At 37.5% G+C, this 12,377-nt stretch overlaps 1 protein-coding gene across 5 annotated transcripts in view; it reads right to left on the reverse strand.

Moving 5' to 3' along the window:
* Positions 1-12,377, reverse strand: part of st3gal3b (ST3 beta-galactoside alpha-2,3-sialyltransferase 3b) — a 70,961-nt gene that overhangs the window by 16,243 nt on the left and 42,341 nt on the right. For all 5 annotated transcript variants that reach the window (XM_065276005.2, XM_065276003.2, XM_065276006.2 and 2 more), the window contains 3 exons: positions 11,277-11,337; positions 9,151-9,246; positions 8,816-9,002 (listed from right to left, as the gene is read on the reverse strand). In XM_065276005.2, coding sequence (XP_065132077.1) covers positions 8,816-9,002; positions 9,151-9,246; positions 11,277-11,337 — 344 coding nt within the window. The remainder of the gene's footprint in view (positions 1-8,815; positions 9,003-9,150; positions 9,247-11,276; positions 11,338-12,377) is intronic.

Genomic DNA, 12,377 nt, shown 5'->3' on the forward strand with positions numbered 1-12,377 from the left:
GGGAATAGAAGTTACCAATAGATGATTCTACAGGTGCACGCACGGGAAAAAACTAGCCATGGGCTACTTTGTATTTTGTGAAAACAGCATCATGCATTCACTAATGACTATGTATGTTTTTGAGCAAATGTGTGCACAGAGAAGTTTTCACAAAATGTATTTTCAAATCAGATCAGTCAACACGTTCATTCTTCATTGCACATCATTCCGGATAATCATAAATTACCCAAAATTCTCACATTCACAGCTACTACAAAAAAAAGAGAAAGAAACACACACATTTTGGACTAACACATTTCATGTTTCTAAGGCCACTACGACACTTGATACTGAATGATTTCTATGTAAAAAAAAAAGTTTGCAAACAGACCTGAAGTAAGTGTGTTGGTGCCTAAGACCCAGTTACCCAGTAACCTCTTTCTGCTGTGTAAATCTCTCAAGACGCTGCATGCACAATAACAACCAGAGGAAAACACCGCCTATTTTGAAAAGGGTTTCTGTTTATCTTTAGAGTTATATTAAAAAGGTCAATAAACCTGGGAGGTACACTGTAAAAGTGAAATGATCTGTTTTTATGATGTGTGCTTTAGTTGACTGAACTGCAATCAAAGCCGGTCTTTAGAGGCTCAGGCACGCTCTCACACGGATGTTGTTATACTGCTGCCCCAGTTGCCATCATCAGAATGCCTATCAACATATCAGACACCATGACAAATTTGCAACTGCTGCAAGGCTGTGACAGATCAGCATGCAAATGTTTACCACCATAGCTAGATCCAGCTGAAGCTAAAAGCCAGATAAGATGCATAGGGCTACATGGGCAAACCATTTAGCCCCGAGCGATGTATGATTCATTTGAACTTCAGTTTGTGTATAAAGCTCTGAAGGTTTACTCAGAGGGCCTCTACAGACATGTGCATGTTTTGTGGAGCACTCATCCAGAGCAGGTCGGATTTACAAGATCTGGATCTTGTTGCTCTTGACTGGGTCAGAAACCCCAATTGCATGGAATATTCAGATGTCATTCCTTTTGTTAGTAGGAATGTGAAGTATTTGCTCATTTTCTTCCCTTTTGTCCTGGTTCTGACCCCTCTGCGCCAAGAGAGCCATGGCTTTCTCTTCTCCTGACTCAATGGAGTTATGATATGTGTGAGACTATCAGTTTCGTACTTTATAACTGCTTAGTACAATTGAAATCTTTTGAGTCTTTAGAAAATGCATGTTAGTAGGAAATAGCCAAAAGGGATGATCGACATGAGCATAGTTACAAGGTGAAAATTCCCTTAAAGAGGACCTATTGTCCGATTCACAATTTTACATTTCCTTTGGTATGTAAGTGTGTATTGGTACATGTTAGCAATATGCAAAAGCTACAAACGCCAAGGTAATGATGACGCAAGACGTAAATCTCTTTTCTTGGACTACAACAAACACAGATTGTAGGCAACAATTTACTTTCTGGGCCTGTTGACATGGACAAGACGGTCATTATCATAATTCCTCCCACTTTGACTCACAGCCTGTAAATTAACTCCCGTCAGCATTGCATTGTGAGCGAATCTTTCAAAAATGGTAAGGAGCGTCACATTTCTGGCTGACGTCAGAGGTATTCAGGCCAATCACAACGTACAGATTAGCTGGCCAATCAGGGACACAATGCTTTCCAGATCGATGAGTTTTGTACAAAATCAATGTGTTTGATAAAGGCAGGATATCTGGAGCTACAACAATTTACCGTATGTGGAAAATATATTTTTTTTTTCAAAAACAATGAATCGGTGAGGAGTATGTTAATGGTGTAGAGTGGAGAGCAGACTAATAAGAGGTGCTGGTCTTTCGCTTTGAGAGTTTATAAGCTGTCATTAACTTAATGTACTACAGATATACATGGGCCGTTATAAAATAAAAAACTTTCCCTAGATGCTTTGAAGGATGAAAGCCTGGCTGTTGGCGCATTCAGAAGCAAACTTCCACATGCCTCGTCATCAACCCCGGCCTTGGTGCCCCACTGGGTCAAAGGGAGACACAACACCTGCACCAAACTCCAAAAACAGACAGGTTTCTAAATAAACTTTGCTAGAAAGGACTCAAAAATGATGAATCTCAAAAATGCTGTCCAAGAAAACTGACCCAACATTTAACAGGTCAAAACTAAAATAAGTTTCCCAAAACCTGCTTGGAAAAAAGCAAATGTCAGAAAACGTATTTCTTTTTTGGTCAGGTGCCACATCTTGTACAGTTTGAACTGAGTCACTTTATTGGAGATTTGTGAAGTAAACAAAGGCACGCTCTCCGCAGGCATCAACAGAGATATAGTCATGCACTCAACAGTATGCATTTTGGCATAAAAATAAAGCTAATACAGAGAAACCACAAAACACAACATGCGCTATTTAACATGCTGCCACATGGAAAGTATCTACAATAAAAACAGGAGCTGCATGAATCCCGAACCCTGAAGGAGTGTCTAATAAGTGACACATTCTTGCCTCGGTCTCACCAAGTAAGGCTGAAATAATAAGGGATTAGGACGTATTGTAAAAGGAAGTGATGGGTAAATACGTTCAGACAGAAGGTGGAGGATTACCTGGTAAATGGTAGTCTGAATGAAAATAATTATCGTGGGATCTGCGTGCCCCACGCAACCTCCAGGACTTGTTAATTTAGTTCACTCTTATCTTATAGGACAGCTACATCAATCTCGTTTTATTTCGATTAGCTCTGAGGCATTAATCGCTTTTAAAATATCTCAAATATGCTGAAGTGAGAAAATTGTGACATGTTTCTACTGATGCCTGAACAAATCTGAAGTGTGTTAAAGAAACCTACTGGGTACAAAACAGGTTTGGCTTGATGACCACAGAAATAGTTTTGTCTCATCTTTCAGTTTACAAAAACAGGCAAAAGTGTTTAAAATAATGCATGTACGACGGGGCAATGCATTGCACCACAATAAACATTAAAATAAACCATTCTGAAAGTAGAGCCATGAGACGTAAACATGTGTGTTAACATGAGACTGGTGTGAATTACCTTCTAACATTGCCTGCCTAAAGAAAAACATTTTTTCAATTCTGGCAGTTTTGACAAATATATAGCAATGTTGCCATAGCTATACTATGGATTTTCACCTCAGGAATTTCATGTCCCTTTAGACTTGCGGTGTCTGGATTGGCGCTATACAATAGATATTCAACCCGTTAACTGGCACTGTCCCGCAAGCGGGACACCCTAATTTATCTTAATATTTTTCATGTAAATGTTCATCTATCACGACAAACTATATATTGTTGGCGAATCATCCTCCTGTTGAAGCTCAGGGAGGACGGCGCTAGAAAAACCAGCAATGCAAGCTTGAGAGAAGCGCCCCTGATAAATCTCGCGAGAATCATGACTTGCTTAACGGCAACGATGTCACATACGTTAGGCTTGTTCGACTTCGTGCGGCGCTGCAAGAACCGACCGCCGGATGAGGTCAAAGTACCTCGAGAATGATCCGAGATGGCACTTTGACGTCATCCGGCTGTCGGTTCTTGCAGCACTGCAAGAAGTCAATCAAGCCTATAACAACAACTGCACGTGCAAATTTGAGACGTGATGCTCAACGACTTAAAAGTTAAGAAAGCGCGTTCGGAAGAGAATAGGAAAGGGAAAAGAGAATCTGACCGCGTGAGGAACCGGACAAGAGTCCCACTCGGTCAGGCTTTCACTCGTTGGCGTGAGCTTAAAGAAAGCACTGGATGCAACAGGGATGCTGATCTGGTGATCTTGTTGATGGACTAGTAAGTAAATCTCCTATTTGTAAACTTGTTTGCGGTCAGTTGTATGTTGTTGCGCTTGCTTGTATTCATGCGATTATCAGGACAACAGTTGTCAATATCTCACATAATTATCAGGACATAAATAAGCCTAGAGGTTATAAATAGTGTAAACATGAACAATTTGCAAACTATAATGATAAATAGCAATAATCATGTATAGTGACATTATAACAGCCAATGTTATGAAATAAAGCAACGTACACATCATGGTAGGGCTGTGACGATAACCGCGTCACCGCATCACCGCAGTAATGAGATGCCAACCGCGGTGCTGAGTTCATCATCGTCATCACCGCACTTTTTTATATTTTCTTTATTTTGCTGGTGAAAGTTACAGAAGTCATATGGTGTATGATATGAACTATACACAAAAGTCATTGTTAATCATAATTTACTGTCTTCCATCCTGTGTTCAAGGGTTCTAGAGAAAAAACTGCTTTCCGCACAAGGGGGAGGGACGGTGCATTAAACACATATAGGGGTTTATTATGTGCGCATGTCTTATAATTGTTATTTAATTACTTAGTTTCAGTACTTAAATACACACAATAGCCTACTGTCACGGGCGCAATCTTCTTAAACATGAAGCCATTAATTTAAGCGCGTCATGCCCAGGTGCTCTGATATTTATTGCATGCCATGGAACTCACTCACTGCGCGAATAACAAAATCTCAAGTGCAAGGAAATCTCACAGCCACGCGCATTACATTATTCAGGTGCAAGAATGTCACCGGGCAGCACGAAATGCGCGTTGGTACTGATAATAATAGCATAATTATTTAAAACTATAATGGTCAAACATGCCAACTATAGTTATGAAGGCTAGCGCGGTCGGCTGTAGACCTATATGTCTGACTATCGTAGTGAGGAAATGCCACTATCTAAAATCACATCTTTTGATGATTAACTATCATGTGGCGTTTGTCGGACTTGGGAGCACCAAACATACCTTTAGTAAAGCATAAAAATTCAGCCCAGCAACGACAGTTGGAAATCTCCAAGACTTTTTCGAGAGGAGCAAAGTACCATAGTGACATCAGTCAGGCAGGTGAGGGCTTACTGACCGCGTGACCCGTTAATGCTGTAAACTAATTTCTCCAGCTCGGGATCAAAAAAGTTTTAATATCTTCTTGATTATGTAAATGGACAGCAGTAATTTAAAGCATTGATTGGAGTATCCATAAGTTTTGCGCAGTTATTTACGGGATGATGCAATACGTTATTTCGTTTCGTATCTGCTTTGAAAAATTATAATTAAACATATTAACTATAGTAACATGAAATAGTATTTATTTTCGTTTCTTTTGAGTTTAATATGAATTATGGAACAGTTTTTGTCATTGTTTGTAACCCATTTTATTGTGCAATAAATTATTTAACGTTCAACCCGTTGCGTTTGGAGGAGTGCGTTATATCCACGGAGTGTTACCCGAAAAACACTCTAAAAATGTTTAAAGAAATTGGAATCAAGGTTTTGCTTACAAGAAACAATGTTAGGCTCGGCATGTTCTTTCTAGTTTTTTTTCAGGTTGCTATTGTATGAAATGTATTGTACAAAATGGGTTATAAACGATGACAAAAAATTATATAATTATTATATATATTATATATAAAAATATATATTTATGTATTGCTATATATATATATATATATATATATATATATATATATATATATATATTATACCTATGGAAATAAATATTATTTTATGTTGTTATTGCTAATATAATTTGTTGTTTTAATAATAAATAAGAAGACGTTTCGGATGCTTTGCGGGGGTGGGGGGTTGTGCTTTTGGGCTTTGGAGGTTACTGTTGTGCGGTTAACCGCATAACCACATGATTTTTTTTATGCTTCACCGCGGTGAGAAAATATCCTAACCGTCACAGCCCTACATCATGGCATTTTGTAATGTTTGCATTACAATAAAAGAACGATTGAAGAAGAAGAGTGATTTAGCTGCAATCATGTAAAAACGTTATAAGCCAGCAAACATGGTAGGCTACTTTATTATTATATGCCTACTCTACACTTGGAATAAACGTCTAATTATCCTATTACCATCATCAGTAGTTTAGTAGACTATGCAGTAGCCTAATATTTGTATGAAATTTTGAAACATTACCTGGTCATTATCTTCGGAGGTGTACAGAGTGGGGGTGGGAAATTACGACAGTTGCAGGTATTCTCCAGCGACTCTAGGGGTCGCTGTTTGACAAAAACGCCGAAAATGCATAGAGCGCCTTTAATTTGAAAGGGAACATCAACTTTTCACCCCCCCACTCAAAAAGGGCTGTGCCAGGTGAATGGTTAAACATTGAAAACAATGTGTTTACTTGTGTTATCAACAGCACAACACAAATGTTTTGAACCCAAAAAAAAAAATAAAGACATTAATTTAGCTTCTTAACAAAACCAAAGTGAAGCAGCTCAATTAGTACTATCAACGGCAAGATCATGGGTTCGATTCCCACAGAAACACACTACTAATAAACTTCAATGCCCTGGAAGTCACTTTGGATAAAAAAATCTGCGAAATGCATAAATGCAGCAGGTCAATCGAAAGCCTTAACATGAGCCGAAAGCATTAAAAAGAAAGCTGCGATGACCCTATACAAGAACGTGAGATAATTCAAGTGAACACCCCATATAAAGTATCTTCAGCATTGCGTAAGCATCCACACACTGTTCTTTCAATATATGAGATGAACTGAAAAGACTTGCATACTTTCCATCAGCGGGTATCCACACTGTACAAAAGAGCAGCGGAGAGAAAAACACTTCAAAGCAGCAGGCAGATACTGCTAAAAGTTACATCAGTCCAACTCTTTGAGATTAAGAAAATGAAGAGTTAGTGCTATCAGAGGATTACACTGAAGTCTAAAACGACATGCCTTTCTAAAGCTAACTGCCTACACAGCCACACATGCCTTTATGCGTTCATCTCTGCTCAGGTTAGAGGAATGAAAGACATTGCAACACAATGAAGCTCAGTGGCTGCTGTCACTACTTGCACAGAGTATTTTCCCTACCAGGTTTTTGCTATTAAAGATGAGCATTTAAACATTTGGCAATCAGCGGCAAACTTCACTGCAAGTCACTCAACAGGATTTTCAATATTTTCATAGATACGTCTTGAGACTTGGAAGCGGAGCGCAGGAATGCATTTGTTTTCAAACATGAGATGAATTGTATACTGTTGTTAGGGAAACAGCGTTTGATGAGATTACGTGTGATTAACCATTGTGATGAATGCGTGTTATTGTTTTGAGATTACTCAAATTATTAAAAGAAACATCTGTGGTAGGTAAAGAGGACGCACGCTAGATAAATGCTTAGTCAAATTTTCATCGGCCCAAAAATACCATCCCTTTTACTTGCCAGTTAAAAATAAACACATCATAAGTTAAACTGTTTGGGAAGGGAATGAGGGAATGTGCGAGACCAACGTCGCTCCGGAGTGAAGAATAGAAATTCATGCCATTTTTCATCCGTAAGAATTCACAACACTGATAGGCTTCATTTGTCAAGTGACAATCAGTTTAAAAGTCACTTTAAACATGATACTCTTACAACTTAATACATACACGGGAGGTCACGTTGAAGACTGACCGAATATAAACATCTTTTACAGCTGTGGCTGTCTCCGGCTGGAAGAAAAATAATCGTGAACTAGATTTTTACATTTTCGGAATAATATGCAATCGATGCTTGCCTATACAAAACCTCCAGACACGATGCTATGGTATTTGTGGGCGCACGTCTCAGCCCTGCTATGTGGTTGTTAAGGTGTTCTGGGTGGTTGCTTAATAATCCAATTTGAAACCCCAAGTCTCTGGTCCCTAGATGTATCCCACCATGCCCCATTAATATGCACAAAGTAAAAAATTTAAATACCAGTAAAAGCTATGTTTGCTAAGTAAAATAAATGAATATTGCTGTTTTAACATCTAAAAAAACTTTAACTTGGGCAACAAAACAACATCTGGGGACCCACCCATTTCGAATCCAGAATGGCATGGACGTCCTTCTTTTTGGTTCAACCTATACTTGAAAAAGCAAGCAATTTTGTTACCCAAATCGAGCTTTCATCAGTCTTCGTCCTCTAAATATGCCGTTTCTAACATTATGGCAGACACATTGGAGCTTTTTTGACCCCTCATTTGGTCAAGGAAATACTTCTTTCCATAAGATCAAAGCCAATGTATCAGAAGCCAGAGGGCAGATCAATTATCTGAGCACTTTTCACTGTCCAGCTTGTTATGATCAGACGTTCAGACAAATCTGGCCCTTTTCAGAGACCAGGGGGAGGAGGGGGAAATCAAATAGCTCACTATTTTTTCTTCCTTTGCCGAGTTTCTTGCACACTGACAAATGTCACCCTGTACAAAATTCCAACGCGGAGTCCCACCAGATTCCCACGTGACAATATCGGAAAACAATCAAGTGTGCTGCAACCATACTCCAAAAGAAAGATTTTTGAAAAAAACTTACATGATGACCAATGCCTTTGGAAAAGTAAAAAACCTGTCCTTGAGTAGCCGAGCGAGTCCAGAGGAGAATGGATTGCTTATGCTTGCTTTTATGAGTGATAAGAAATGGGTTGGAAGCGGAGTCATTAAAACCAGCGTGAGATAAGAGAGAGCTCATTCAGCCGGGCCGACCCTCCTGATTAAGATGCTAATTCGCTGAGTGTCAGTCAAACCTGAAAGGCGATGGTTTTGCCATTTGCCAAATATGAGACGCACTGAACAATAAAGACAATTTCCTTAACTAGTTTTCTTAATCAAAATCGTTTTAAACTGAATAAAACTGCTTAAATGAGCAATCTAAATGCATGTGAGGAATTAAACTCAAAATACAAGGTAAAAATGTCAGACAATAAAGAACCTCAAATGAATAAAGAGAGACATTTCAAGCAAAGTTAATAAATACATAATAGTAACTTAATATACAAGACTGTATATTAACATACTACTGAACTGAGTCTTACCAGGTCCTTTTTGAAGACCATCTGCCTTAGCCATTTAAAGTCAAGGGGTTTAAAAGCAGAGAAGACAAAGAGAGAGTCTTTCTCATAGCGCTCTGGCTTCTGGATGGCCCCCTCAGGGTAGGTAATCCTCAGGGTGGTCTTCGAACCTACATCTCTGGTGTAACCATTCACTGGTGCCTCGTTGAGTCTAGAGAATAAACATATGAAAAGCACACGTCTACATTTCTCCACGGTATATCCATGTTTTTTAAGGTGAAGTCACTAGAGATGTGTTTGTGTAACTGATTTGAGCATTAAAGTCAGCACACTGACAGCACAGCTGACTGGAAACTCACCTCACCACAACGTCATATTCGTCGATGCGAGAGCCCAAAGACTTGTTGCTGAGGATACCACCATTACCTACTATCACACATCTTTTACAACTCAAACTGTAAAGAATACAAACATAAGTCATTACTTCAAAACAATCACACATATTTATTATATACATTATATATATATCAACTATTCTTATATATATCAACTACATACAACATACACAACCTTTAGAGCAGTGTTCTCCAACAAGCTCATTCTATTAATAGCCTTAATTTTGATATTTATTTGTTTCATATTTTTGATATTAGCTTGGCTTCTTTTATGTATGTTTAAACAATGATAAAACATCAAGTAAAATAAAATAAAATCAACAAGTTAAACAAAAAAGTTTTGAGACTATATCCAAAAAGTAGCCCTCCAGATTGTTTTATCCATTGCTCACAAAAAGGTTTGATACCCCTGCTTTAGAGGTTATTTATGCGATCCAAATGTTGGGAAGGCTGAATAAATAAGTTTTCCATTGATGCATGGTCAATACAAAATAGGGCAATATCTGCTCGAGATACAACAATTTATAAATCTGGAATCTGAGGGTGCAAAAAAATATCTAAAGTCTAAATATAAAGAAAATCGCCTTTAAAGTTTTCTAGATTAAGTCACATATTAGTAATGATAATACAATCCAATAATAATAATGAAAATACATTTTCAATATATTTACCGTATGAATGCAATCAGTGGAGAAATAAAATGCATGCAGTAAACTGGATCTATCCATGAACTCTTAAATTGACAGTATAAATCTGATGCCGCCGGTTTCTAATATTAAATAAACATTGGCTGCTCTGTGCCCCCGCCCTTCGAATTTGTCATACGTCACTAAGAAAAGTGCATACACTATGCTAATATTCTCTCCTGAATACAGAGGAGTCTAAGATGACGGCAGTACCGGAAGCTAGTTATTTTCACTTATAACGTTTTAAAAATGTATATTTCTACAACAAAACAGTGCAGATTACCCTTAGAAGACCTTTGTTTATCCTTGTGGAGCCGTTTTGATTTATTTTGTAAAGGATGGATGCACATTTTTTGGACTGACTGAAAATGTGTTCGTCTGAAAAATATGCATCTCGTACGACTTGGGGGTGAGTAAATCATGGGTTTAATATCATTTTTGGTCTAACTATCCCTTGTAAGATGTAAGAGCTGTCTCCTTAAAATCTTAAAAAACATCACTGCCCTTTGTTTTGCCTCAAAATGCACACAGGTAATGCTTTTGGCAAGGCATGTTTGTTAAAACTAGTTATATTTCCTAAATAATCTAAGGCTTAGTACTGGTTTAAAATAATCCTTGCCCGGAAAGCCGCCCCAAAATATTTTTATTGCTTTCCAGCCCAATTTATTACAAAACATTGGAAATTGAAGTTGGTTGAGTTTTTCTTTTTTAATATTTAGTGACGCTGCTTTACATATTTGCATAAAAAGTGAACCATTTTTGCACTTGAAGAAACAAGACCCTATTTTCATCTTTAAAAAGAATGAAAAGACATTCAAAAATATCTGAATATGTGTTTGTATGAAAAAGGATGGACATATGCAACTCCGATTGCTTGAGGGTGAGTAAATCATGGGGTTATTTTCATTTTTGGCCAACTATCGCTTTAAATTTATACTATTATATTACTATAACTACTTTTCCCTCCACTAAAGTGAACTATAAACTTCAGTAATCTAATGAATAAACTATACGATTGCTTTGTTTTATTGGCCTTTTCATGCTGACAGTTTAAAATTAATAATAAAAAACCTGCAGATAAATGTCATCAGCCAATTCAATGGTGCACCTGTGCAACATATACCATGGAAAACCATATAGAACAGAATTTTGAACTGGAGATTTAACTGTAGGTGGGGCTATTCAGCATAATGCCAAAGACACTGACAAGAAGTTACATAACATGTTTCTTGTCTAGTTTGTTACTGCCAGGTTAGTACAGTCCTCAGTTCATCAGATTGTTAGGACAAAATCTCTAATTTACATAATAGAGAAAGCTTTAACTGCCCCATTGCTTTATCACTCCTAGAAATGCTATACAGGTTTTAAGTGAATTAGTTATAGAGTTAAATTATAAAGTCTTACCCATCAAACTCTGCCAGTCCATAATTCTTTGTGACAGTTAAAATATCATCTATGATTCTTTCTGTAGAAAAAAAGATAAAAGACAACAAAACAGTAATGAGTTATTAAATCAATTATGTACACTACTGGTGGTCTAATAACAGATTAGAAACAAGTTTTGTTATTCACGCGGAGACTCCTGCAAGTTTTATTAGCAACTGAAATAGATTGTTGCTATTTAGGAAAAACAATCTGTAAAAGCGGAATGTCATTTGTAAACAAGCAAAAAATTCCTGTGACTTAGACTTTAATTTAATGCACTCCAACACTCAAAGCATTACCTTGTGATGTAAATTTACAGAAATGTTTGGCCATAGCGATCATTCCTCTAATGCCTTCATAGGCATTTACAATAGCCATGCATTCTATTGTCTGATATCACCGAGAACACCAGACTTCCTAGTAAGGTATACTAGGTTATACTAAGTATAACTGCAACCCATTAATTCCTCCACACATCCCTATTCAGACTATAAAAGGCCAAAGATAGAAAAACCATTATTGATAAGAAAACTGCAGGGTCAAAAAGCACATGCATGTTGGAGGGTTGACCCACTTTCCCAATATGCCCTAATTAACTTTAATTTCAATAAGTATAATGTGTAAAGAAACACTTTGGGAGGTCTATTAGATACTTTGCAGTACTTGTAAGGCGCCAAATCTACATCTGTATATAATTCTAACATTTTTCCTTATCCGGTGGTTTGAAAGCATCCACCCTAATGACTACAATTACCATTTCTGACAACAAAGACTTACGCGTGAGATTATCTTTTGGTTATTGTCATAGATGTTATGTTATTGAGAGGCAAACATACTAGGATGTACCAGTGTCCTGTGGTTTAGTAGGATTTAAAAAGAATGGTAGCAATTACAACACTACATGTGTGAGAACCTTAAACTGATTCTCCCTACAGAACGAGGCTTTCGATATAGTGCGAAAGCCATTGTGAGAGCTTGAATTCCTGTTGTGTGAAGTATTAACTATAAACTGTAACCTTAATGATTAAAAGGCATAAGGGAGCAGCTGTCATTGTTTGGACAAAGTGTTGACAGCTCGCA

This window comes from Paramisgurnus dabryanus, chromosome 6 (genome assembly GCF_030506205.2).
Source record: "Paramisgurnus dabryanus chromosome 6, PD_genome_1.1, whole genome shotgun sequence".
Taxonomy (NCBI): domain Eukaryota; kingdom Metazoa; phylum Chordata; class Actinopteri; order Cypriniformes; family Cobitidae; genus Paramisgurnus; species Paramisgurnus dabryanus.